The sequence below is a fragment of the Eptesicus fuscus genome, chromosome 2, assembly GCF_027574615.1.
Source record: "Eptesicus fuscus isolate TK198812 chromosome 2, DD_ASM_mEF_20220401, whole genome shotgun sequence".
Lineage (NCBI taxonomy): Eukaryota > Metazoa > Chordata > Mammalia > Chiroptera > Vespertilionidae > Eptesicus > Eptesicus fuscus.
The window spans coordinates 308,758-336,680 of NC_072474.1; the positions used below are offsets into that span (position 1 = coordinate 308,758).

General features: G+C 39.5%; 1 protein-coding gene and 1 pseudogene across 1 annotated transcript in view; one reads left to right on the plus strand and one right to left on the minus strand.

Annotated features, from left to right (window-relative positions):
• Positions 1-2,465: 2,465 nt before the first annotated feature.
• Positions 2,466-27,923, minus strand: part of ARIH1 (ariadne RBR E3 ubiquitin protein ligase 1) — a 169,919-nt gene continuing 144,461 nt past the window's right edge. Inside the window, exons 8-14 of the mRNA XM_054725134.1 lie at positions 25,451-25,493; positions 24,863-24,934; positions 20,626-20,756; positions 16,437-16,494; positions 10,267-10,527; positions 7,004-7,116; positions 2,466-5,747 (exon numbers count right to left, since the gene is read on the minus strand). Coding sequence (XP_054581109.1) covers positions 5,663-5,747; positions 7,004-7,116; positions 10,267-10,527; positions 16,437-16,494; positions 20,626-20,756; positions 24,863-24,934; positions 25,451-25,493 — 763 coding nt within the window. The 3' untranslated portion in view covers positions 2,466-5,662. The remainder of the gene's footprint in view (positions 5,748-7,003; positions 7,117-10,266; positions 10,528-16,436; positions 16,495-20,625; positions 20,757-24,862; positions 24,935-25,450; positions 25,494-27,923) is intronic.
• On the plus strand, positions 22,170-22,286 carry LOC114235096 (small nucleolar RNA SNORA76; annotated as a pseudogene).

A 27,923-nucleotide genomic window follows, 5' to 3' on the forward strand; every position in this document is an offset into this window, starting at 1 on the left:
TTCCCTGGTAGCTCTCTCCCCCTTGGGCAGAGAATGTATTGCTACTTGATGTGAACATTCTCCTCTGCCTGGCTGTCTTACGTTCTGGCTTTGTGGATTTAATTTTCTCTGTGGTGAAACACTTACCAGAACACTGACAAACGGGGCATTTCACACTAGATCCTTAGCAAGCACCATTCCACAAACCCCACTTAGGGCCTACAGTGCGGCTCTTTCCGGAGCTTGTGCATTTGCCACAAGTCTAACTGATTGTCCCTTATGTTCTAGAGTGCACAACCTATATTCTTGGAAACTACAGAAGTGTCTTGATCAATGCCCTCAATCAACTGTGTCTGCAGGTCTTAAACTGCATTGTACAATCATCAGGGATGGGAATGGGGCTTTAAAAAATTAATGCTCAGGACATAATCCAAAGCCATTTTAGCCATAATCTCTATGGGGGAGGGGGGGAATCAGGTATTAGTTATTTTGTTCTCTTGAATCTTCCCAATGATTCCAATGTGTGTCAGATGGACAGTGACATAAGTTGCAAGCCGAGACTAACACAAGTTGTAAATATGGCCCAAGTGCAGTTTTTTAACACACATTTAAGAATATTGTAAATCAGTTACCAACATTTCAAAATTGAATTAACAAAAAGTGTATTTCACAGGCTCCTAATCAGAGCCCATTTGGCTGAGGATAGTCTAAAATATTTAGCTGGCTCTTGTTGACATCTGAGTTTGAGACTCCTGAATTCATGTGGCAATAAAGTTGTTTTTGGTATTGTTATAGCTGCTACATATCAATATGTGATTGATTTATATAATAATTGGCCCCAACCCCGAGATGGCCTAAAATGCCTATGGTTTAATAACCTGAAAACTGCCTTTCAAAAGAATCTATTATTTTTCCCACCCTAAATAATTAAAAAAGATGAACAGTTGTCTTGAAAACTGGATTTAATTCGACAAAAATGGTAAAAGTCATCTTACTGTTTACTCTTACAGTTGGCACAATTTGATCAGTTCCAGTTGAGCTCTTCCACGTTAGCTATTTCATCTTGGGTAATTATGAGAAGAAAATTCTATAAAACCAGAAATATAACAAAGAAATCTGAAAAAAATCTGGAGGGCCCACTTTTTCCTATTTCCAAAGGAGCCAAGATTTCCCCCAAATGCTCACTACTTATAATCTTAAAGCTCCACAGGAGAAATGTGAGAACAAATGGCTAACAGTTGTTCTGTTTTACCAGTTACAAAAAAATTCTGTAACAAGCTCCAGATGACTATTCAAAATTCTTTACATTGGAAATTCATTTGAACAAATAACTAGACCAACAACTACAAATTGCTTGACCACTATTTATCAAATCAAATGATGCTGAACCACTTACTCAACTACCTCATGTGACAATCTTCTCATGAAGACTGTCCCAATCAGCAAGATGGGAAGGACTATTTATCTATGCATGTCTGGTTTCTTTGGGCAAAACAGAGCCACATTAGTTGCAAACTGCAACAAATTAAAGTTCTGAGATAGTATACAGCATTCCTCTAACAGCAGCAGCGACATACATATATTTACACACACACACAGAAAGTCGATGTGGTTTAATAGCACACAAATAGAACCAAGACATTTATACATATATTTACAGAGAGAGAGAGAGAGAGAGAGAGAGAGAGAGAGAGAGAGAGAGAGAGAGAGAGAGAGAGAGACTCTGATGTGGTTTAATAGCACACCACTAGAACCAAGACCAAGACCCTCCTTTCCTGGTAGTGATTGCTAGTTAGGTCATTCTGAGACCAGATTAAGAAAATGATGCAAAGAAGTAATACAACACTGATCGAATCCCAGATAGAAGAAATTGTGAAATCTTGAACAAGTACTTCTTAGTGAGCCTTCTTTCTTCTTTTGTAAAAGAGCAATTCCTATCCCAGTTGCTTTATATAAATTAAAGTGCTTTGAAGATAAAATGATAAATAAACTCTCTTATTAAAGATCCAAATAAGACCAAATTAAATTGTCCTAATATCTGGACTTGGCTAGAATATCAATGACAAAGATCTCCAACCTGGGACCTTCTTTAAGACAACTCTCTCTCCATCCCTGTGGAGATATCAGCTTTGAAGAGTGAGCTCAATGGAATAACGAGTTTTGAGGTTGAGAATGACTTTTAAAATATTTTATCTTAAAAAAACTGACAAAGACATACTAAACATCTACTATGTATCACTGTTACAACACAAACAGCAATCTAAATTCAATGTTCGAGACACAGGAATTGGAAAGCTTTCAGAAAATGCTCTGAAGGCTTCATTCTCCAAGTTATTTGTTGGGGATGGTCTCATTCACAGTTCCTTGCAAAGAAACTAAACCAAATCTTAACATTATATTAAGTAGGAACAGTGAATAAGGCACATAATACAGGTGTTAGACCACCAGTATATCCTTTTTTAACTATAAAAATAAACATAAGTAACTAATGGAATAACAAAATAAAAGTTTTATTTTATTAGAATTAGGAATGTTCTTTCCCTCTGGGCAACCTGAACAGTCCAGTTACAATGAAAATCTAAGAACAGTTATTTCTCCATCACAGGATGCCTATGCACAAAATTACAGGGTTAGGAGCATTTAATCAATTTAGCGATCTGATTGTCTCACCAACCCGCCCCTCCCATTTTCCAAGTGCTCTATAATAGGATTTGCCACTAAAAGACTTGGTTACATAGTTCTTTTCTCTCTGGTACTAAATTTCAGTTTCTATGGCTGAATCACATTTCACACTGCAGATTCAACCATTTCAAATCAAGTCAGTCAGTCTTGGATCTGTTGTGTGTTTATGTATACACGTGTATTTAATATATATTTTTAAACACATACAATCTGGGTTGCAGCAAATTACACAGAATTTAGTTTGATGATATTATATGCTACTCAGTTTTACCACTGTGGTTTGTGTCCTGAGCTTTGGATCAAAATTTTGTTGTAAATCATTTCAAGTACATCTACTGCTCAATAAATTGTTCAAATGAAGCATGCACTTTCAAGAGACAATGTAACTGCCCTCTAAGACAGCGAGACCCTGGTGCTTACCATGAATAGAGCCCTCTTGATAGAAAGACTCAGATAAGAGAAATGGGGAAGCTAGCATACAATATGGCTTGCCTATATCCCAGCTGGGGTAAAAGAAGCTACTAACAATAAAAGCAATTAACTCAGGAAATACTGTCAAATATGGAGATAGTTGTTAAAAGATTGGAAGTAGAAAAGGCCAGTTCACCTTGATCCATAACTGCAATACCCTCAGATCACATGCCAACACTGAAACTAGAAAGCATCTCTAAAGAGCACTGTTCCTCCACAGGTAGGAGCGATAGTATGAAGCGCACACACCGTTTGTAGGTACTTGCAAGGGGAAGCATGTAGTGACACTCAAACCTAGATACTGTAGTTACCTGGGTAAGGTTAAAAATAAACACACACACACACCACATACCCACAAAACATTGTGATTAAGGAAGCCACATGTATCTAGAACTCTGGCTGCTTTTCAGTTTCCAGGGAAAGGAACTTATTCAAGCTTGCTTTAAAAAATTTTTCCTTAGTTTGATAAATGCCTCTTAAGATTGATGCAGTCATTTAACATAAAATTAAACGGGTGATGGGGGAGAAAAGGACATTGAAGAAACAGACACTGAGTTCAGAGTTGCACCTGAGGTGGCAAGGGGGAGAGGGTTAAAGGTACAAGTCAAGTTGATTCTCAAAGCGACAAGTGGTTTAAGGAAGCAGCATAATGTACTCAGCAAACATTCACTAATTTTTGATGGGATAACAGTTGTAAATACATCTCATGTAACAACCTTTTCTAAAAGGAAAAGTGGGTTGATTCAGCAAAGCCTAACTTAGGCAAAAGGCCAGAGGAAAGTGAACCTACTTCCCAATGGAGTAGTAAGATGTGCAATGCAAGAGCAGACAAAGTTGCCTCACAAATGGTAAACACTAGGTAGGCACAGACATTTAAAGGAAGACAAAGAGGTCCTCAATCCAAACTGGTTCACTCTGCACTCCTGTATAAAACTGACAAATTTAGCTAGGGATGCTGACCTGTTGAAAATACCACAGCCAGAATGGCCTAAACAGGTATGTAATTAATAAAACCACCACCATCCTTTACTTTTAACATAGCTCTTAGTAGAAATTTCATAACAATGGACATCACAGCTAAAATGCATTAATTTTCCTATCTGTTGGCAACAGAAAAGCAGCAGTCAGGGATTTCTGTTTAAATGCACTGGATGGGAATATCCTGTCCTAGGGGTGTTTGCCTTCCAACTGAACCCAGAGCAACACACACAAGCAATTTTAGTATCTGCCATTTTAAATTCACAATCTGAAACTAAGTGAATGGCTATTTATTTATATTTATAGCAAAAACATTCTATTTGACATCCTATTGTAAAGAAAGGGTGAGAGAAGAGCCATAACGAAAATCTTAAAAGGCTCAAAAGCAGCAATTGAAGGGGGCAAATGAAATGTTTCCTTTGGATGAATAGGGAGCCTAGGAAGCCTCCACTGGTGTGCATAACACGGGCACACGAAGGCTTAAGTGAATGTATGAGGCCACGAAGGAGAATGAGGCTGGGGAATGGGTCTTCCTTGAACTGTAGCAACTAAGCTCCCTGTTGCAGCCCTTATCAAGCCACAGCATTGTCAGAACTTGACCTCCTTGGCCCTGATCAAGCACTTGGAATTCAAGGCATGAGGCCCATGGCCAGCAACAGACATATCAAAACCAGAAAGGGCAAAGTAATCTCAGGAAAGGAAAAAAATCGAAGAGCTCTTATGCCTTCCAGAGGTGCCAAACCAACAGGTATTTTATCCCAACATCCAACCCTGGAAAGATAAGAAAACTGAGAAAAAATTAAAAAAAAGAAATAAAAAAAAAAAAGCACAGCAAATAGACATAATCTTGAAGATTTTTAAAGAATAAATATTTTTTTGTAATTAAACATTATGCAAACACGTGCCACGCTTGCTTTGTCCATGCATATGCGCTATATACAAATTTGAAAAATACTGTGTTGTCCTCTTGTTTTAAAAGTCATATACAAAGTTTTTTTTTGTTGTTTTTTTTTTTGTTTGTTTAATTCCTCCTGTTGCCTATCCCCTTCCCACCCCAAGAATTTTCTTTACAAGAAACTAATCATCATTCACTCATTACTTTGGGGTATGAAAGAAAGAGCATCAGTCTGAGTGTGGGTGTATATGTCTGTGTAGGGGATGGAAGGGCAGAGGTTCTTTACCAAAGTACAACAAAAAGAACGGGCTGGGTGAAAAGCAGTGTCCAATTTTAACTGTGAGACACTCAGGAGAAAAAGAAAGACAAAGGAGCCAGCTTTGAGAATGGAGCGACACGTTCAAGTCGAGGGCTTTCCGCGTGGCTGTCACGCTTCTGTTGGCGGCCTAGATACTGTTGTACAATGGTTTGTCTACCTTTTTTATTACAATATAATTTACTTAAATGTTCCGTTAACAAAACAGAATTCTGGTACTACAGACCAGCAGTGTCAGAATGGGCTTAGTGCCTCCTAGTTTGTGTTTGTTTTGTTTGTGTAAATTGCATGAACACTCTAGATGGTAAAGTTTTCAGAGTTCATTTTATGCAGGGCCATTCTCAGTCCTCAATGTACTCCCACAGATCTTTTTCATAGCCTTCATGCACATGCTGTAACAAAACCCTTCGTCGACTCTCACAGTATCTATAATCAAAGGAAAAGAAAATGTTGTCAGCCTCCAGTAATTCAACAACAACAAAAAAAGCATTTACTTATTCTTTAGGCCACCCCTACATATTATCAAGACTTGGAACTAAGCACCTGTTTTTAGTAGCACATTTTCAGGTCTAAATGTAAAGGCTCAATAAACTATTTCTAATAATAATAATAAAAAAATAATTTTTAAAAGCCATGATTCCCAGTTTGGGGAATTAATTAAAAAAAAAATAATATGTTAAAAATTCCTAAGGACATCAGAAATCATCTGATTCAATCCTGACATTCTACCTAGAAGTAAGTTTCAGGAAAAAGTAATTTCAAGGGTTATTTTTTTTTCAGACCTATAGAATCTTTGTTAACTGTGAAATTGCCATAAGCACAATGTAGTAGGCTAAAAATATTACTTAGGACTAAATCTCCAAATTCCCAAAGGTTTCCACTACTATTAAAAAGATACTGCTAGTCCTAGCTGGTTTGGCTCAGTGGATAGAGCATCGAGGGTCCCAGGCTCGATTCCGGCCAAGGGCACATGCCTGGGTTGCAGGCTCGATCCCCAGTGTGGGGTGTGCAGGAGGCTGATCAATGATTCTCTCTCATCAATGATGTTTCTATATCCCTCTCCCTCTCCCTTCCTCTCTGAAATCAATAATTAAAAAAAAGATATTGCTATTTGCCAGGAAACAACTTCGGTGGTTTTTTTTTTTTTTTTTTTTTTGGGGGGGGGGGGACGGACCTCCATGTAGAGAAAGCAAACATTTTATATTTTCAGCTTAAGAATAGCATATTATTAAATACCATCTACCCCTGGGACAAAGTAAATCTCTCCTTAGTGGAAAAAAAATTTAATAAAAACTCTAAAGAAAGCCTGGGTAGTTCACTTGTCAACAGCCATGATCCTCAGGATCCCCAGGATATGACCAGCATCCTAATCTCACCACTCATCCTAATGGCCACTTGCCCCTTTTAAACTTTTCCTTGCAGGGCAGCAAATAAATAAAGCTGAAAGGAAGAAGCCAAATCTGCTGGCAGGGTACATGGCTGATTTCCTCTGCTACATTTAATCAGCACTATCTGCAGTTTGTTGCCCAAAGGACAGAAGTAATCTATGAGAAACACAAGAGCAGCTCAGTTACACTGGAAACTAAACCCTAGTTTCACTATCACCTAACTTCACCATTAAGGCATACCAGACTACTAATGGCAGAATCTTTTGCTCAAAAACTATTAAAAAAAAATCTCACCTGTACTTATCTTGTACTTTCTGCTTTATATCCTGTAGAGAATCTTGGGAAATATCTCGTTCAAGGTAGCCTGAAAGCACCTCTGTGGCATTCTCCAGATCTGCTTGGTTATTCTGCAAGAGGAGGAAAAATATATAGTAAATTTTGGCTTCAAAATAAAGCTGAAAATCAGAAACACCAATCAGGAAGGATATATGCACCCCTATGTTCACAGCAGCACAATTTACAATAGCTAAGATGTGGAAACAGCCGAAGTGCCCATCAGCAGACGAGTGGATTAAAAAACTGTGGTACATCTACACAATGGAATACTACGCTGCTGTAAAAAAGAAAGAACTCTTACCATTTGCAACAGCATGGATGGACCTGGAGAGCATTATGCTAACCGAAATAAGCCAGTTGGAGAAAGATAAATACTATATGACCTCACTCATTTGTGGAATATAATGAACAACATAAACTGATGAACAAAAATAGATCCAGAGACAGAGAGGCATCGAGCAGACTGTCAAACTTCAGAGGTAAGGTAGGGGAGGGTGGGGGTAGGAGGGAGAGATCAACCAAAGGACTTGTGTGAATGCATATAAGCCTAACCAATGGGCACAGACACTACAGGGGTGAGGGCATGTGCTGGGGGAGAGAGGTCAATGGGGGAAAAGGGGGACATATGTGATACTTTAAATAATAAGGAATGAAAGGAAAATAAATAAATAAAAGCTGAAAGATAAACCATCGTAGCTGCTTCCTTGCCTATTGACTGCTTTCAACACAGATTCCATAATTTTCACAGGTGACTTTAACTGCACCTGTAAAGCTCTTTATTGCTTTTACCTCTAATAAATTGTTCTATTATTTCAAAGACAATTTGTTAAATGTTAAAAGAACTAAAGATTTACCCATTACCTCTGAAAGAATATCAAGGACGATTTGAAATTACTTTAAAAAGTCTCTAGGAATCTTCTAGTTCTGAGAACTGCTATTTGCTAAAACTAAAAGGGAAACTTGAGGAATAAATAGAAACCCATTCTCGCTTATGTCTGGCTGCACCTACTTCTTACAAGAGAACTAGAGGCCCGGTGCATGAAATTCGTGCACAGGGGTGGGGGTGGAGGGCGTGTCCCTCAGCCTAGCCTGCATCGTCTCCAATCTGGGACTCCTCGAGGGATGTCCGACTGCCCACTGGATCGGGCCTAAACGGGCAGTCAGACATCCCTCTCACAATCCAGGACTGATGGCTCCCAACTGCTCGCCTGCCTGCCTTCCTGATTGCCCCTAACTGCTTCTGCCTGCCAGCCTGATCACCCCCTAACCACTCCCCTGCCAGCCTGATTGATGCCTAACTGTTCCCCTGCCAGCCTGTTTGCCCCTAACTGCCGTCCCCTGCAGGCCTGGTTCCCCCCAACTACTCTCCCCTGCAGGCCTGGTCACCCCCAAGTTCCCTCCTCTGCTGGCCTGGTGACACCTAACTGCCCTCTCCTGCAGGCCTGGTCCCCCCAACTGCTCTCCACTGCAGGCCTGGGTCTCCCCCAACTGCCCTTCCCTGCATGCCCGGTCACCCCCAACTTCCCTCCTCTGCTGGCCTGGAACCCTCCCAACTGCCCTCCCCTGATGGCCATCTTCTGGTGGCCATCTTGTGTCCACATGGAAGCAGGATCTCTGACCACATGGGGGCAGCCATCTTGTGTGTTGGGGTGATGGTCAATCCGCATATTACTCTTTTATTAGATAGGATAGAGGCCCGGTGCATGGGTGGGGGCCAGCTGGTTTGCCCTGAAGGATGTCCCAGATCAGGGTGGGGGTTCCCTTGGGGCGTGGGGCTGCCTGGATGAAGGGCCTGTGGTGGTTTGCAGGCCGGCCACGCCCCCTGGTGACCCAAGCAGAGGCCCTGGTATCTGAGGTTTATTTATCTTCTACAATTGAAACTTTGTAGCCTGGAGCGGAGCGAAGCCTTCTGCTTGCTCCGTGGCAACAGCCATTTCTGTTGGGTTTATGTATCTTCTATAATTGAAACTTTGTAGCCTTAAGCGGAGGCCTGGGCAGGCCAGGGTGTGCGGAAAGCTTGGCTTCCTCCATTGCCAAGGGCAACCCTAGCCCTCTTTCCACCTCCGTGGCTGCTGCCATTTCGGTTTGGAATTGTTTACCTTCTATAATTGAAACTTTGTAGTCTTGAGTGGAGGCCTAGGCCGGCAAGGGCAGGCGGAAAGCTTGGCTTCCTCCATTGCCTGGGAAACCCAAGCCTCCCTCCTGCTCTCTGTGGCTGTAGCCATCTTGATTAGGTTTTTTTAAAAAAATATATTTTATTGATTTTTTACAGAGAGGAAGAGAGAGGGATAGAGAGTTAGAAACATCGATGAGAGAGAAACATCGATCAGCTGCCTCTTGCACACCCCCTACTGGGGATGTGCCCGCAACCAAGGTACATGCCCTTGACCGGAATCGAACCTGGGACCCTTGAGTCCGCAGGCCGACGCTCTATCCACTGAGCCAAACCGGTTTTGGCTTGATTAGTTTTATTTGCATATTTGCTCCTGATTGGCTTGTGGGCATTGCTTATGGGTGTAGTGGAGTGATGGTTAATTTGCATATTACTCTTTTATTATATAGGATGCTGTATGGAAGATTAAAATATTATCTCTTACTACTATGGCTAGTTCTATACATTTACCCATCTAAATTCCCATCTGCTAGTCAGTGTTACTGTCTAGTCATCTAACAACACCAATGTTTCTTGCATCAATTTTAAATGAACATATCTTCTTGAAAATCCTTTACTGTTTAAAGCCTCCTTAAATCATTACATAACCACCATATTAACTTCTAATACTATGTATTAGTTTTGCCTGAGAAAAGGCTTTGAGAACTATGACATACCAGGTGCTATATAAGTAATCTACATGGGTTGTCTCACTTAAACCTTATATATAACATCTTAGAAAAGTATTAACTCCATTTTAAAACAAATATAGAAGAGGTTAAGTAATCTGCTCCAAGTCAACAGAGCTAATAAGTAATGAGGTCAAGATTCAAGTTCAGGGCTGATTCAAGTCTGCACAATTAATAGCTAGGTGGCTAACACACATCAATTTGCATGTAGTTTAGGACAAGAAATTTAAATTTTTTGTGCTTTCCCAATAAAAACATTTTTAGTTTATACTTTTTAAGCAGATAGGAACCTTTAAAACTTTCTGTATCTTTATCTATGAAAGACCAAATAGTCCTAGGATACAAGGTGGGTCTTTTTCCCACTCAGTAACTATTCTTACCTCAAAAATAATGGACTGGTTATTCTTTTTGAGGTAGAAAGCGAAGACATAAGTGTACATGAGTGTGGCACGACACTGGCAGAGGACATCGACTGCCTTCTTCAGGAACTGCACCTCAATCCAGGACATGTTGTGCTGTTGCATCTCTTCCATTTTCTGCTTCACCTGAGCATACAGTTTGTGCTCAAAGCGTAGACTCTGCATGTGGTTCATATAGCGATTACAATAGAACAGGTACCTCTGCAGGGCTGCCCTAGATCGCTGGCACATAAGAAAAATTAAGGTTACATAATTATGACAAATGTATTATATATAAACAAAAGCTGATAGTCACATTTACTGATGAAAGTATAGGATTTTGGCTAAAATCAGGCATTTACTGCTAGCTTTGTTATTTAATACTGCTTTGAATGTCTCATAGCTGTACTTTCTAATATGGCAGCCACTAGAAACATGTGACTATTTAAATTAAAATTAAAAATTCAGTTCTTTTAAAAAATATATATATTTTATTGATTTCAGAGAGGAAGGGAGAGGGAGAGAGAGATAGAAACATCAATGATGTGAGAGAATCATTGATTGGCTGCCTCTTGCACGCCCCCTACTGGGGATCGAGCCCGCAACCCAGGCATGTGCCTTTGGCCAGAATTGAACCTGGGACCTTTCAGTCTGCAGGCTGACACTCTATCCATTGAGCCAAACCAGCTAGGGTAAAAAAAAAATTCAGTTCTTTAGTACTCCATAGCCACACGTGGTCAGTGGCTACTGAATTGGACAGTGATAATAAAGCACATTTTTGTCATTATAGAAAATTCTACGGAATATCACTGTTTTACAGTGTGTGATAAAATATAAAATATGCAAGAAGCATCAATATTTTGAAGTAGAAAACAGAGAGGCATCCCTGGCCAGGTAGCTCAATTGGCAAGTGTCATCCCTATCCACAAAAGTTGTGGGTTCCATCCCTGGTCAGAATCAACCAATGAATGCATAAATAAGTGGAACAACAAATTGATGTTTCTCTCTTTCTCTCGTCCCCTCTCTAATATAAATTTTTTTTAAAAAAAGTAGAAAACAGAGAAGCAACCAGACACCTTATATCTCCCGACACACTATAAAACAGCTAAGAGTTTTATGTCCTCTCCACACCCCCTTCCTTCCCAAACTGAGACTGAATTCAAGTATCTGGAATTAACCATCACTTTCAGGAAATACAGGGATAGAAGAACCTATTAAATGACACCAGAGAGCTGCAATCAGCAAAATAAAAAATATGGAAAATTCTGGAAGGCAAAATAATGTAGTTTCCCCTACAAATAATGGCAAGGGGGAGAGAGAGAGAGAGAGAGAGAGAGAGAGAGAGAGAGAGAGAGAGAGAGAGAGAGAGAGAGAGAGAGTGAGGAGAGAGAGAGAGAGAGGAGAGAGAGAGAGAGAGAGAGGAGAGAGGAGAGAGGAGAGAGGAGAGAGGAGAGAGGAGAGAGGGGAGAGGGGAGAGGGGAGAGGGGAGAGGGGAGAGGGGAGAGGGGAGAGAGGAGAGGGGAGAGAGGAGAGAGGAGAGAGGAGAGAGAGGAGAGAGAGGAGAGAGAGAGAGAGAGAGAGAGAGAGAGAGAGAGAGAGAGAGAGAGAGAAAGGGAGGATTTAAAGATTAGATGAGACTCAAGAGATATCAATCAAATCCATTTTGTGGACCTGTGTGGATTCTGATTTGAAGCAATTATTTAAAAAAACTTAGGAAATAAATGGGACATTTGAACACTGGAGAGTTGGCAATATTAACAAAGTATTGCTTTCAAACTATATATAGTATAATTTAAACATAATATGCTATAATATATAATAAATATATATACAAACAATTGGTATTGCAGTTACAGTAAAAAAATTTTTAAATCAGATGAAGTAGTAACAAAGAAGCAATATAATATCTGGTCTAGATTTGCTTTATATTATTTATCACACGGCAAAAATAATTTACATAGGTCTCTTCCATTACACTGTACTTCTCCAGAGGAGCCAAAATTTTTAAAAGTAATCTTAGCATGGCTCAGTGGTTGACCTTGACCTATGAACCAGGAGGTCATAGTTTGATTCCCAGTCAGGGCACATGCCTGGGTTGCAGGCTCGATCCCACCCACCCCGGGGCGGGGGGTGAGGGGGGAGCATATAGGAGGCAGCCGATCAATGATTCTCTCTCATCATTGATGTTTCTATCTCTCTCTCCTTCTCCTTTATTCTTTAAAATCAATAAAAATATATTTTAAAATAAATAAAATAATAAAAAGTAATCTTATTATGTATACCTAATATGTAGAAAATGATTATAATAAATGCTTATTAAATGCTACCACTATGAAAGGGTTTCATACCAGATACATATTTCTTTTCTTTTACCATCACCTTCTCTCTCTTCCTCTCCTCATGCCTTAAAGCTAATTAACAGCACAGACACTACTAACATGATCTAATATCATACAACATTGAAACATCTCAAAAAAATCTATACAAGCCATGCTACTTCAAGAGTCGGGTAGATATCAAAATCAATGCTTACACCCTGGAAAATTATGCCCATTACATCCAATCATTATTAAAAACTAAGGGCCCAGTGCATGCAATTCGTGCACGGGGGTGTGTGTCCCTCAGCCCAGCCTGCACCCTCTCCAATCTGGGACCCCTCAAGGGATGTCCGACTGCCCGATCCTAGGATCAAGCCTAAACGGGCAGTCGGACATCTCTCTCACAATCCAGGACTGCTGGCTCCCAACTGCTTGCCTGCCTGCCTTCCTGCCTGCCCCTAACCGCTTCTGCCTGCTGGCCTGATCACTCCCTAACCACTCCCCTGATAGCCCGATTGCCCCTAACTGCCCTTCCCTTCCAGCCTGGTCACTCCTAACTGCCCTCCCCTGCCGGCCTGGTCTCCCCCAACTGCCCTCCCCTGCAGGCCTGGTCCCCCGCAACTGCCCTCTTCTGCCGATCCGGTCACCCCTAACTGCTCTCCCCTGCTGGTCTGGCCCACTACAACTGCCCTCCCCTGCAGGCCTGGGTCCCTCCAAACTGCCCTCCCCTGCAGGCTTGGTTCACCCAACTGCCTTTCCCTGCAGGCCCAGTCACCCCCAACTTCCCTCCTCTGCCAGCTTGGTCACCCCTAATTGCCCTCCCCTGCTGGCCTGATCGCCCACAACTGCCCTCCCTTTGCAGGCCTGGTCCCTCCCAACTGCCCTTCCCTGCTGGACATCTTGTGGTGACCATCTTGTGTCCACATGGGGGCAGCCATCATTGACCACATGGGAGCAGCCATCTTGTGTGTTGGATTGATGGTCAATTTGCATATTACTCTTTTATTAGATAGGATATTGTTATTGTGTATCTTAATATAAAAATTACAGCAACTAGATGTAAAAATATATACATGAAAAATAATTTGCCTGGCATTTTACCTACCCCTGTGGTCGGCAAACTGCGGCTCGCGAGCCACATGTGGCTCTTTGGCCCCTTGAGTGTGGCTCTTCCACAAAATACCACGGCCTGGGCGAGTCTATTTTGAAGAAGTGGCGTTAGAAGAAGTTTAAAAAATGTGGCTCTCAAAAGAAATTTCAATTGTTGTACTGTTGATATTTGGCTCTGTTGACTAATGAGTTTGCCGACCACTGACCTACCCCAAAGCACTAATATTTTCAAGCCTGTCAAATTCCCAAGATGAAACAGAAAACCTAAATTGCCATATTAAAACGTGTAAGACTTGATATAATATGACCAACAATTCTTAAACAGCTTATTAAAATAGGTCTAAAATTTAACATTAAAGAAAATCCATACCATCACTGCGAATAAAACCAACTTAAAAAAATATATACATATTTTTGTTGCTTTCAGAGAGGAAGAGAGAGGGAGATAGAAACATCAATGATGAGAGAGAATCATTGATCGGCTGCCTCCTGCACACCCTACAATGGGGATTGAGCCCGCAACCTGGGTATGTGACCTGACAAGAAATCGAACCATAACCTCCTGGTTCATAGGTCGATGTTCAACCACTGAGCCAGGATGACCAGACAATAAAACCAACTTTTAAATCAAACAACAGAATCTAGATTGAGAAAACCAATCAGCGACATGAAAATACTTTGGAAAACAAACAAACAAGAAAATCTGAATGCTTAGACCAGGGGTAAGACACATCCAGCTGCTATTTTTGTAAATAAAGTTAAACCTGTGTTTCTAAGATACTTTTAAGTTTTTATCACACACAAAAAAGTCCTATTTTCTCTATAGTATTCCTGTTCTATTCTATTTTGGAATTTGAGGATAATAATTGGCTTAAGTTATGAGCTCTTTGTTCTTAATTTTTGATTTATTGATTCACAATACACTTATTCAAATGTAATAAACTATTCAAAACCAGCCACGTACAGCAATCCATCAACAGTAAAAATTTTCCCCCCAATTTTTAGAGAGAAGAAGGGAGAGAGAAAAACATCAATGTGAGGGGGAAATATTGATCAGTTGCCTCCTACATGCCCCCTACTTGGGGATTGAGCAAGCAACCCAGGCATGTGCCGTGACTGGGAATCAAACTGGCAACCTTTTGGTACACTGGACAACGCCCAATCAACTGAGCCACACCAAGTAGGGCTATCAATGGTAATTTAATTTTAGCAAACAACATCTTTCAAATTAATTTTAACTTGAGTTTCACTGGTTTTGGAGTTCTCTTGGTTTAGTTGTATAAAAGCATAAGGGTTTACAGATGGTTGTGTTTTTTTAAGTATATCTTATTGATTTTTTTACAGAGAGGAAGGGAGAGGGAAAGAGAGCCAAAAACATCGATGAGAGAGAAACATCAATCAGCTGCCTCCTGCACACCTACCAGGGATGTGCCCGTAACCAAGGTACATGCCCTTGACCGGAATTGAACCTGGGACCCTTGAGTCCGCAGGCCGACGCTCTATCCACTGAGCCAAACTGGCCAGGGCTACAGATGGTTTTATGTTTAAACATATTTAAGTAAAATTACAATGAATATAAACTAAATCAATATTGGAATTTGCAGGTATTTTCCCTTTTAAAAGGACCACAAATATTGTGAAAGTCTATGAACCACTACTTATCATTTATAAATACAAAATAGAATTTCTCAAAAAACAAAACAAAAAAAGACATAGAAGTTCCACTTCTAACAATATGAGATTAGGTTACACACACACACACACACACACACACACACACACTCTCTCTCTCTCTCTCTCTCTGCTGTATTTATGGTATTTTTTATTGTAAATAAATTTTAAAAGAATGTTTAAAAAGAAAAACAAGAGCCTGGCCTGTATGGCTAAGTGGCTGAGCTTTGATTTATGAACCAGGAGGTCAGGGTTCCAGGTCAGGGCACAAGCCCAAGTTTGGGCCTGATCCCCAATAGGGGGCATGCAGGAGGCAGCCAATCCATGATTCTCTCTCATCATTGATGTTTCTATCTCTCCCCTTCCCTTCCTCTCTGAAATCAATAAAAAAATATTTTTAAATAAGTGAAATAAGAAGCAACAGGTCATGTTCTGGATTATATCCTTGCAAGGAAAACCATTTGGAAATATTTCGGGGACAACTGGGGAATTCCAACATGGGACGGATGGCATGTAAGGAATGCCAGGAGTCTACAATTGTGATAGAATCACAGGCTGAAAGGAATTAAAAATGTTGTTGGATCTAAACCTACACCCAAATTGTTTGAATCCCTTCTATAATAGTGGTTGTGTCCCACATCCTGTGATATGTAATTCCCCATCTCCTGAGGCAGTCCATTCCAAAACAGCTTCTTAATGAACGAGGTTAAAAAAAAAAAAAGAATTAAAAATAAGTGACTGCATATAAATTGCAGCAGACTATTGAACAATTACTGTTCTCTAGTCTCCTTGTTGGGGAGGGAAAATCTTGACACCATGACTACTAAAACCTGGAATGTCTAGATTAAAAGAAAGCAGACACACCTATAAATAGAAATGCTCCTGATATGCATTTTGGATAAGTTTCCCTTTCTAAATGTACATAGATACCCAGTATTTACTGGAGTATAGTCCCATGAATCTTTCAAAATTGAGAACTCCTGCTAATTTATTCCTTAATAAACATACAATGCACATCTTATTCAACTGTTACCCCAAAATAAGTGTACTTACCTCCTGTGCATCTCTTGCTGCCTTTGCATCATCCTCATTATAGCGGTTACAGTTGTACCTTAAAGTAAGAAGATTCCATAAATAAAAAAGGGAATAGAATTGTAGCCTGGATTTAGAGATTATTTAGAACCAATATTCTGCTTTATACAGATACAGATAAACTGAGGTGCTAAAATACCCAGGGTTCTATCATTATAATGATAGTTACTATACTGAAAGGTGCTCAGTGTTAAATCTAATCCACATCTAGTGCTTGAATTCTCTCTGTAATAGAATATCAGTCCTCCGTCTAGTAATAGGGAATTTCCTACTTTCTGAGGTAGTCCATTCCAAATCAGCTCACCTATAATCATTAGAAAACGCTGTCATTCTAGCACTTCATTTACTGACTAAAATTTGAACTTTTCTAACCCAATTTCTGAAGAAAGGGATCATCTCATCTCCTAGGCTGACTATTATTTAAGCCAAATATTTCCAATTTTTCCAGAGTTACTACTCACCTTCTCTTCTCTTTTATAGACTAATAGTTGATGGACTACAACAGTAATAGATGCTATTGCTATTTGTTGTATATGCTATTACAATTTATAAGCGTCACTGAAAACTGAATGATAGATAAAGCGAGGAGCTGGGAGAAGGAGAAGTCATTGGAGGTGAATAAGACAGGCACTTCCCTTGTCCTGCTTACTCTCTACCTCTTCTTTTATGGAAGCCTATTTATGAAAGCAGCTGGTATTTATTGAGTGATTGCAATATACAATACACTTACTAAGAACTTTAAATGTACTATCACATTTAATTCTCTCAACCACCTATAAAATGTGTATTATTATTATCCTCACTGAGTAGATGAAGAACTAGTTTTGAGAAGATAGGTAAAAAACTAAAGCTGCAAAAATACAGTTTCAGAGCTGGGAATTGAACTCATGCACTGTATGCCAACTGAGGCCCATGCTCTTAGCAAGTGAGTACACTGTTCACATGTTGTTGTCATGTCTCCAGAAACTTTTAACAGCGATCTCTGTTAAACTAAAGAAAATCCTGTTAAACTGGATCATTATTCCAGCTTGTCAAGTTCTTCAGGATTTTGATGACCTATATATTTAATATCTCTCTTTGATGTTACCCCAAATGAAAGATTAGTTTAAGAATGTCATCAGTGAAACTGATCAGAAAAGCAGTATACAGTTTATGTAGAGGAAAAAACTACAAAACAAAACAGGTAAGGACAAAGCCTTTCAGCAAACCAATAAAGCATTCCATTAGGATCAGAAAGACACAAATCCATTATCTATACTCCAAGATATCATTCAATTAATCCCAAATATCCCTCCCTCTCTATATCCACAGCCCAGGCCACAAACTTCTCAGTTTACAATGAAGTATCTTACTGAGATCTGTAAGACATTCCCTAATCCATCATCCTAATAATACTATTGGATTCTGGGATTTAACAGAAGAGAAAAATTAAAGTTATGTGGCTCATATGTAGTTTGTGGAATCACAAAATTTGGAAACTTGAATTACATATGTTGTCTGCTTCCAGTCTTTGGTATCTCTCTATTTTCCAAAATTACTCAGACCAACAATGTCTCACTGAGCTCATCTTCAAGTTTTTAAAATAACCCGGACCACAATTTACCTAGGTCAGGAGATTAATTCCCCCCCAGCTTGGGTTATAATCTTCTCTTACCAATAATTATTCTACTCAATTTAGTCCAAAGATCACCCCTCCTTGCCCTCTACTGGTCAAATATTAACACCTCTTCTTCTTAGAATCTGATAATCCTTAAAATTTTTTCTTTTATTTTTTTAGATATTTATAAGCCTCAATTCATTCTGGGCTTTACTCTGCCAACATTACTAAGGATTTTAAAGCAGAAAAGCAAATAGGAATCATCTATATTTCTAACTTAGAAAACTGATAGTGCTCTTGGAATACTATTTTGAAGATTCTGAGGCATTTTCAGATTCAAACAAGAAAGCAGAGCATCGCCAAAACCGGTTTGGCTCAGTGGATAGAGCGTCAGCCTGCGGACTCAAGGGTCCCAGGTTCGATTCCGGTCAAGGGCATGTACCTTGGTTGCGGGCACATCCCCAGTAGGGGGTGTGCAAGAGGCAGCTGATCGATGTTTCTCTCTCATCGATGTTTCTAACTCTCTATCCCTCTCTCTTCCTCTCTGTGAAAAATCAATAAAATATATTTAAAAAAAAAAAGAAAGAAAGAAAGAAAGCAGAGCATGAATCATTTGTAACCCTAGCCATGGCAAAAGGCATTGTCTTAAGTTCATATCTTTGTCATCAGGACTTGAACCTACAATTTATTCCCCTCCCATCCATCCTTTACAAAGCAGCCACAATCATGAGACAATGTATGTAAGAACATAGCAGAGAGCCTTCTCATCTAAATAACAGACCTGATCATGTCACGCCCTTAAACCCTTCTGACATTGTCCAAACTACGTTTCTGACACCCTGGTCCAGGCCACTGTTTATTCTTTGGTATCCATTTGTTTTGCACCCTTTTTAGTTTTCAATACAGCTCATTTAAAATTTAAGTTGTGATGAGAGATTACCTTACACACAAAAGTACATCTCTTTAATAACTCTTCTTCCACATTCCCTCTCCCCTTCACTAGGCTTTTAAAAATACACTAGACTGAATTTATTAGTTTCTGAATATTCTAATCCTAGTTTGCCTTCTTAAAATCCAAAGTATCTATCTGGTGAAAACCCAAACACCCTTTCATGGCTCTGACAGCAGCAAAATCACTTTCTTTACTTCCAATTAATTTTTACCTGGCTTGGAATTAATTTCAGACAAGTAATCCCTCCTGATACTATTCCTCTAGTTAATGAAACTAATGAAAGTTCCAATAAATGAACAGAGAAGACTTGCCATTGTCTGAAGTTCATATCTTTGTCATCTGGACTTGAACCTACAATTTATTCCCCTCCCATCTACCTTCTATAAAGCAGCCATAATCATGAGACAATGTAAGTAAGAAAGTAACAGAGAGCTTTCTCATCTAAATAACAGACCCGATCATGTCACGCCTCTAAAATCCTTCTGACAAGTGTCCAAACTACTTTAGGTCCTATTCCCCACAACTTATGAGGGACCACAAACTCAAAGGCCAATAGGGGATAGGCAGATAACTCAAATCAGTGAAACAGGTCATTTGAATATTATGACACTCAAATATTTTCACTTTTACCAAAAGATGTACTAACTCCTATTTTTCTCAAAATTGAAGGCATTCTCAGTCTAACTTGCATTTCTCCAAATGAGTAAGAAATATGCATGGGCCCTAGCTGGCTTGGCTCAGTGGATAGAGCGGCGGCCTGTGGACTGAAAGGTCCCAGGTTCGATTCCGGTCAAGGGCACATGCCCGGGTTGTGGGTTCGATTCCCAGTAGTGGGCGTGTAGGAGGCAGCTGATTAATGATTCTCATCATTGATGTTTCCATCTTTCTTTCCCTCTCCCTTCCTCTCTCCACATCAATAAAAATATATTAAAAAAATTAATATGCATGGAGCAAAGATATCTATTTCTACTGAAATGTGATTAGTGCCATCATGATAAATGCAAATGCCCTTAATCTTCAGTTTTGGGGAAACATAACTGAAAAGGAAAGGTTAGCCATCAATTCCAGGTGATTGCTGTCAAACAGAAATGCAGGCCTGTGCCTATGTTTCAAAAAGAAGCTAAAAATCTGAAATGCATTGGGTAATTTTCCAAATTTGGGACAAACTTTTTGACAGGGTAAGTAAAACACACCTGCATGCTGGGTTTTGCCATCAGTCTCTTAGTTTTCTTCAACTGTTGTCTAGAGAGATATATATCAGACAATGCAACTCTTCTCTGAATAAATCATGCATGTTCACATCATTCTACCTTTGTTCATGCTGCTCCTTTTGCCCTGAATGTTTTCCTAACACTTTTCCAAGCAAATGAACTTAGTCCTCCTTAAAATTCATCTCAATTATTACCTTATCTGTGAAATATGCCTAATTAATCCTTCTCTCTGGATATCTTGACCTACTTCTAACACTAATCACACACTGTATTCATTTAGCTAGCTCCCAAATTAGATGGTGATTTCCATGAGGTAGAAACCTTATTCATAATATGCAGCATTTATCACATACTTGTGAACATATCCTTCCCTTCATTTCCCCAACCTACCAGGCAGATCCATGTGGTTCCCAAGGGCCAAGACACACCCAGCAAAACTCTGCTTTACAGTTCTGGTTACGACAGACCATGTGATTACAACCGCCATCCTTCTCAATTGTGACATGGCATTTGGGACATTCCTATGAAGAGAAACTATAAAGTTGGTGTCAATGCTACACTAGGTTGTATTACTACCACTGAGAAGAAGCCCGTTCTAGATTTGGTTTATTTTTGATATCACATTTACTGTGATTAATACATGTAAAGCACTTAGAACAGCATGGAATAATTAATAAGAACTACTGAAAATGATCTGTTAACATTATTACTGGCTGTTAAGATGCACAAGAATTTAAGGATTTTAGTGGGGTTGGCGGACAAAATATTTTTAAAGTACTTTTAGCCATAGACAGTAATAATAGTTTTATGGAAGATAAAAGTCTGTTCATGTAAATATAGTTCTGTCTTTAGTGTCATCTAAAAATAATTATTGAGTACTTCTTGTATATCACATTGTTCTCAGTGTTTTATATGCATTAATTTATAATCCTTATAGTAGTGCTATTCTTATTTCCATTTTTCAGATGAATAAACTAAGGGAGAGAAAGCAAAGAAACTAGTCCAAGGTCACATAGGTAGCAAATGATAGAGGAAGGATTCACACTCAAGCAATTTGGCCTCAATAGGCAAGTGAAACTGGTAAATTCTTTTTGTGGCTATTGAGGTTCCCAACTTCCTTCTGCCAAATATTCTTGCTTTAAATTCTTCTCATTGTGGTCCATTTATAACTGTGCTACACAGGTCATGACTTTTATCCCTCGAGTCTGTATCATTTTCTTTTTTGCTAGTGAGCCAAAGTTATTAACCTGCAGGCCTACTGTTTTTGTCTTTTAAAAAAATCTAGAAAAATCAAACACCCATTATTTAAAAGAAAATAAAGATATAAAGCTTGTGTTTTTGCTGTATTTGTTTGATGTCTGTAACTACCACAAGACGCAAGTATTACTCATTATATTATTTGTATAATTCAGCCTTTGTGAAACAGACAACACTACCCATAAACTACAGTTATTTGAAATAAGTCAATATGGCAATTTTTAATCATACATTTTAACCAGTTAACTACCACGCATCCAAAAACAAAAACCATCCCCATACGCCACGGTATTTTGAATTTAAAAAAATCAATTTGCAATGAATATTATAAAAATATTACTCACAATTCAGATGTTCCTAAATATTTTCAGCTAAAATTCTCACGAAAAATGATTTTAAAGTTGGTCAGAGCTGCCACTTAGGGAAAACATTTTGTTTTATAGACGCACGTGGCATGTGGGGAAGGTCCACTGCTTGCATCTACATACGCTTATGGTGTACAATGGGTTAAATCAAAAATTTGAAATCACACACATAAGAAATTTTACATTTTCTCAAAGAAGCAAGTTCCAGGCCTAAAATATGTTTCACTCTACTTATCTTTGTTATAATTAACTAAATAGTATGAAGTTCTCAATATGTTAGGATACCATCAACAATCTGCATATTTGTTTAAGGAGCTGATAATAAATAAAAGTTTCTCGGGGGTCAGGCTGTAGCACCAGAGCAGTTGCTTGCACATAACTGGGGCCTACGGATTTCTGCCGGCGACCCTTTTAACCACGGCGACCCTTTTAACTCCGAGGGACATGGCGGGGGGGCATAAATAAATAAACAAAAGTTTCTGAAACTTCTCAAGAAAAAAAAACCTCTTCACTTTCAACTCAAAACTACCAAGTTGAGTCCAGCCAAGTGTGGCTCAGTGGTTGACCATCAACCTATGAACCAGGAGGTCACGGTTCCATTCCTGGTCAGGGCACATGTCTGGGTTTTGGGCATGATACTTAGTAGGGGGAGTGCAGAAGAGAGATCAATGATTCTCTCTTATCACTGATATCTCTCTCTCTCTCTCTCTCTCTCTCTCTCCCTCTCTCTCTCTCTCTCACTTTCCCTCCTCCCTCCCTCCCTCCCTCCTTCCTTCCTTCATTTATTTTTATTTTTTACAGAGAGGAAGGGAGAGGGATAGAGAGTTAGAAACATCGATCAGCTGCCTCCTGCACACTCCCCACTGGGTATGTGCCTGCAACCAAGGTACACGCCCTTGGCCAGAATCGAACCTGGGACCCTCGAATCTGCAGGCCGACACTCTATCCACTGAGCCAAACCGGCTAGGGCTCATCACTGATGTTTCTATCTCGCTCTCCCTCTTCATTGCTCTCGAAAATCAATAAAAATATATTAGAAAACAAACAATAACCTACCAAGTAGGTAACTTTCTTATTACAAACTAGAGACTCGGTGCACAAAATTTGTGCACTCAGGGTGTGTGTGTGTGTTTGTGTTTGTGTGTCCGTCCCTCAGCCTGGCCTGCACCCTCTCCCAATCCGGGAGCTCTCGGACATCCTTAGCGCTGCCACTGAGACGGGAGAGGCTGAGGGGCACTCCCCCTGTGGGAGTGCACTGCCACCAGGGAGCAGCTCCTGCATTTAGTATCTGCCCCCTGGTGGTCAGTGTGTGTCATAGAGACCAGTCATTCTGCCATTTGGTTGATTTGCATATTAGCCTTTTATTATATAGGATTACTATTCTTCCCCAATAATCTATTTTCTAATCAGTCAAACATATTCAAACCTATATTCCCTCCTTTAAACATCTTTGGGGGTTTAGAGTATTTGTGATTTCTCTAGATGTAGAAAGTGGGTGAGAGTTTAAGCCAACTATTTATTGAAAATATAGCTGCCCTATTCTAAACACTAGTTTTAAAAAGAATATTTAAGGATTCTAGGGCTTTAATGAACATATTTGGTGGAGAAATCCTCAATTTTCAAAAAATGAGGCAAGCGAGGAGTTTTTTTAAAATAACAAAAGTAACCACACTTCCTGACACTACAGTAAGGTTTTCAGCAATGCACTCATGAAAACCATTATACTTATCATGATGGTTTTAGAGAGCACAAAAATATTTTAACCATACAGTTCTCAAAGATGTGGGCATTGCACCATGTGAAAGGACTTAAGTTTCACTGCTAATGCTTTCTGAGAGACAGAAGTAAATACGCATTTTTAATTTTTTGGGGTAAAGCAGGGTACTATTGTTATAAAATCATGTGTTAGCCTTCATCATTTAAGCATTCCTTACTCTTATTGTCCTGTGATTGGGTGATGAAACTGTGCAAAGCTTTAACTAACACAGGCTAAACAACTCAGTATTATTTAAAGCAGCGGTTGCCAACCTTTCGGACCTCACGGACCACCGGTTGGCAACCACTGATTTAAAGCATCATCTTCACATTTGAAAGGCAATACTAAAAATGAACAGCCCATTAATAACCTTAACATTCATTATCTAAGTCACTTCCTATTTGGATGAGATAAAGATTGAATTTTTTTCTATTCAGAGATTGGCTGGTACACAGTTGGGGTTCAAATGCTTGTTCATTACTTAGTGATAGGAAACAAGGGTGTTCAAGATTACTTGTATTTGTAAGATTTTGTCTAGAAGTGGTTCAGGGTCATAAAGAGACTGAATTTTGAAACCAGTATCCTGAGCAATGCACTTAAAAATAAAACAAAACACACACCACATATAAAAAATATCAAGGGATACCCATATTACACCTAGATTTATATTTCATAAGAGTCAGGTCTCATAATAAGTCATATTATATAAGTTTAACATGTTAAAAATGTTATATAATAAAAAGTTATTCAGTTACTCTGACTGAATGCTGTTCTAAAAGAAATAATCCCTTAAATTAAACCCTGGGGATTTTTAAAGGCAGAAATGCAAATTAGTCTAATAAAAACAAGCTAGGTGGAGTAAACTCTACAATACATTTGCATACTAAAAGGAAGCCAAGAACAATATGAAAAAGCAATATAACAAATGTCAGGGTAGAAAAATTATCAGCCTTTTCTTCAATAGAAAACTAATGCTTTTCTATGAACAGAAAAAATTTAAAGTAGAGTCCTGTGCATATTACACTATAGTATTCAATAAAATAAACTCAAAACTAAAATAAAGAAAAAATTAATAGGCAATCATTCTGGATAAAACAAAACAAAACAAAACAAAAAACAAAAAAAACCGTAATCAAGAAAAAGGTAAAACAAGGCCCTTAACCAGGTAAACTTACTGTTTTTTTGCTAATGCTGACGTACCTGTCCTTATCAGTTCATTACCACAAGTTTACTGAAGGAAAATACCAACCTTTGTGTTGGCTGCAATCCAATTAGAGGTTTCACTGTCATCATCACACTTTTTAATCCACTTCTTCAACCACTGTTTGGGAAAAAAAACACAGAACAACAACTGTTAGGTTACAACAAAAGACTTAATAGTAAATTACTTCAACACAAATTCAGTCAAACTTAAATATAAAACCCAAAGGACAAGATTATTACTGGGTTTACTTCCTTTTAAATCAAGGAAATCCTGTAGTTTTAATATCAAGTATATAAAAATTGAACCAAAGGAGGACTTTCTCTGGCTGAATAGAATAGAGAACCTAGAGCTTGATTAGAATTTCAGCTCCACGGTGTGCCATTCCCCTTAGCCAAATACAAAGCCTACTAAGGAAGGTGCCTTAACTATCATTATCCTGATAATATCAGGAGTTGACTTATTCCTAAGGAATGCTCTGTAATGATCATTTGATGTAATGATCATTTGAAATAAAAAGGGCAAAATAAAATATTTTATCTATTACTGGATAGATAACAAAATTGTGGGCTGTAGTTTTCAGTAAACAAGTCTTAGAAGTGCTCTGTTATTTAAAAATGAAAATGCCAAACTTACCTTACATTTAACAGGATCATGCCAATTTTCTCCACAGTTAAAACTGTTAAGTGACATAAGAGTTAAAAGAATTAAGTCCCACCTACTGTAAAGTATGTAAGCAAACAAACCACTTCATGCTTTAAAGTTCCTCAATATTTTCACCAGTTTCCAGTGACTGGCAAATACAAAGGCAGGAACCATGTCTATTTTATTCTACAATAAATTATTTAGAATTTAATATTAGGATCAGAGTGTTGTATGTGTGTGTGTGAATTAAGAATGACTATAAGCATGAAGACATGCTTAGATGATAATTTCATAACAAATGACTAAACAGCTATGAAACTGTTAAAGAATCAGATTATTTGTATTTTTCTGATAGTTTTTAAGATAGCTCCTTGGTACAGTCATTCTCTAATTGAAGCCAAATTGAAATAATTTTCATTAAATTCAACTTAAATGTCAACCATGCTTCAATAGCATATATTGTCTTATTTAACACCCCAAATAAAGAATAAAAGTCTGGAGGAGGATCCAAGATGGTGGCATAAACATCTGGGCTGCTTTCGCCCACAATTTCCAAAACTACAACTAAAAGACAGAACGTCTATCACCCAGAACCACGGGAAAGCTGGCTGAGCGGAACCTCTACAACTAGACCGAAAGAGACTGGAGCAATCAGGGCACAAACGCTGAAACACTGAGGTACAGGGGAGCACACGCGTGCCGTACTAGCTGGCGGCGGAGCCCAGCTGGAGGCGGGCGTTGCTTTCTTCAATCCGAAGAGAGACGAGCCCCCAATCTGTCTGAAATCCAGTTTCTGGGGAGAGACTGGGCTGTCTGCCAGCGGGTCGGAGTGAGGGTGGCTTACTAGCAGAGCTGCGTGGAGGTACAATTGTTGGCTGTGCCGGGGCGCGAGACGGCGGGGACGCGATTGGAGGTGGCCCACTGCCAGCCATTGCTGTTTGACACGTCCTAGCCTAATGACTCCCTGAGACTCCGCCCCGCACAATCTACAAACACACCCAAGCTCCTAGCAGCGGCTTTTGCATATGAATGGCCTTCCCTATTGCAGTTTAAACTAGTAAACTTGCAACCCGGTACAGACAGCTCCAAGGCCTCCAAGCTCCAACCAGGGAGGAGAGGACGGCAGTTCTCGCTGTAGCTCTTGCAGGGTGGCCTCAGACAGCAGCTGAACTAGCCAATGCACCTAGTGGCCAGTGTGAGACACCAGATTTCAACTCCTCACATCCATAAGTGACACACTCGGGAGGCGGACGCAGTGAGCACCAAAGCCCCACTCAAACAAGTCCTGTACCACAAGCGTGTCTCCAGCGCAGCAGTGCTTCCATTATAGACACAGCAGGTCCTCACAGCCAACTGGCCTGGAGGTCAATTCCTCCCAGTGTACCAACAGCAATCAAGGCTTTTAACTACACCAAGACTTTCCACTCAGCCCACAAAGGGGTGTACCAAGAGTGACCACCTACCTAGGGTAATTGGGGAAGCTGAGCTACCGGCCCCTATAGGTCACTGACCACACAAAGCCACTCCATCAACACAGGGAGGCAGCCAAAATGTGGAGACACCGAAGTATGTCACGAATAGGAGAGATGGAGGAAAGTAAACTACTGGACGACACAGTGTTCAGAACCACATTTATAAGGTCACTCAAGAATCTTCTAAAAACCACTGAGAAACTTGAAGAGACCTTCAAGGACCTTAATGAGAATAACAAAAAAATGGAAAAGGACCAGTCAGAAATTAAGCATACACTGTCTGAAATAAAGAATATACAGAAACTCAACTGTAGACCACCATACCCGAAGAGTCAAACCAAAGATCTGGAATATGAGGAAGCAAAAAACACCCAACCAGAGAGGCAGAAAGAAAGAAGAACCCAAAAGTGTGAGGATAGCGTAAGGAGCCTCTGGAATAGCTTTAAGCGTACCAACATCCGAATTTTTCAGGTGCCAGAAGAAGAGAGAGAGCAAGATACTGAAAACCTATTTGAAGAAATAATGACAGAAAACTTCCCCCACCTGGTGAAAGAAATAGACTTACAAGTTCAGGAAGTGCACAGAACCCCAAACAAGAGGAATCCAAAGAGGACCACACCAACACACATCATAATTAAAATGCCAAGGGCAAAAGACAAAGAGAGAATCTTGAAAGCAGCAAGAGGAAAACAGTTAGTTACCTACAAGGGAGTACTCATACGACTGTCAGCTGATTTCTCAACAGAAACTATGCAGGCCAGACGGGAGTGGCAAGAAATATTCAAAGTGATGAACACCAAGAACCTACAACCAAGACTATTCTACCCAGCAAAGCTATCATTCAGAATTGAAGGGCAGATAAAGAGCTTCACAGACAAGAATAAGCTAAAGGAGTTCATCACCACCAAACCAGGATTACATAAATGCTGAAGGGTATTCTTTAAGAAGAGGAAGAAGAAAAAATTATGAACAACAAAAAGACATCAAATACA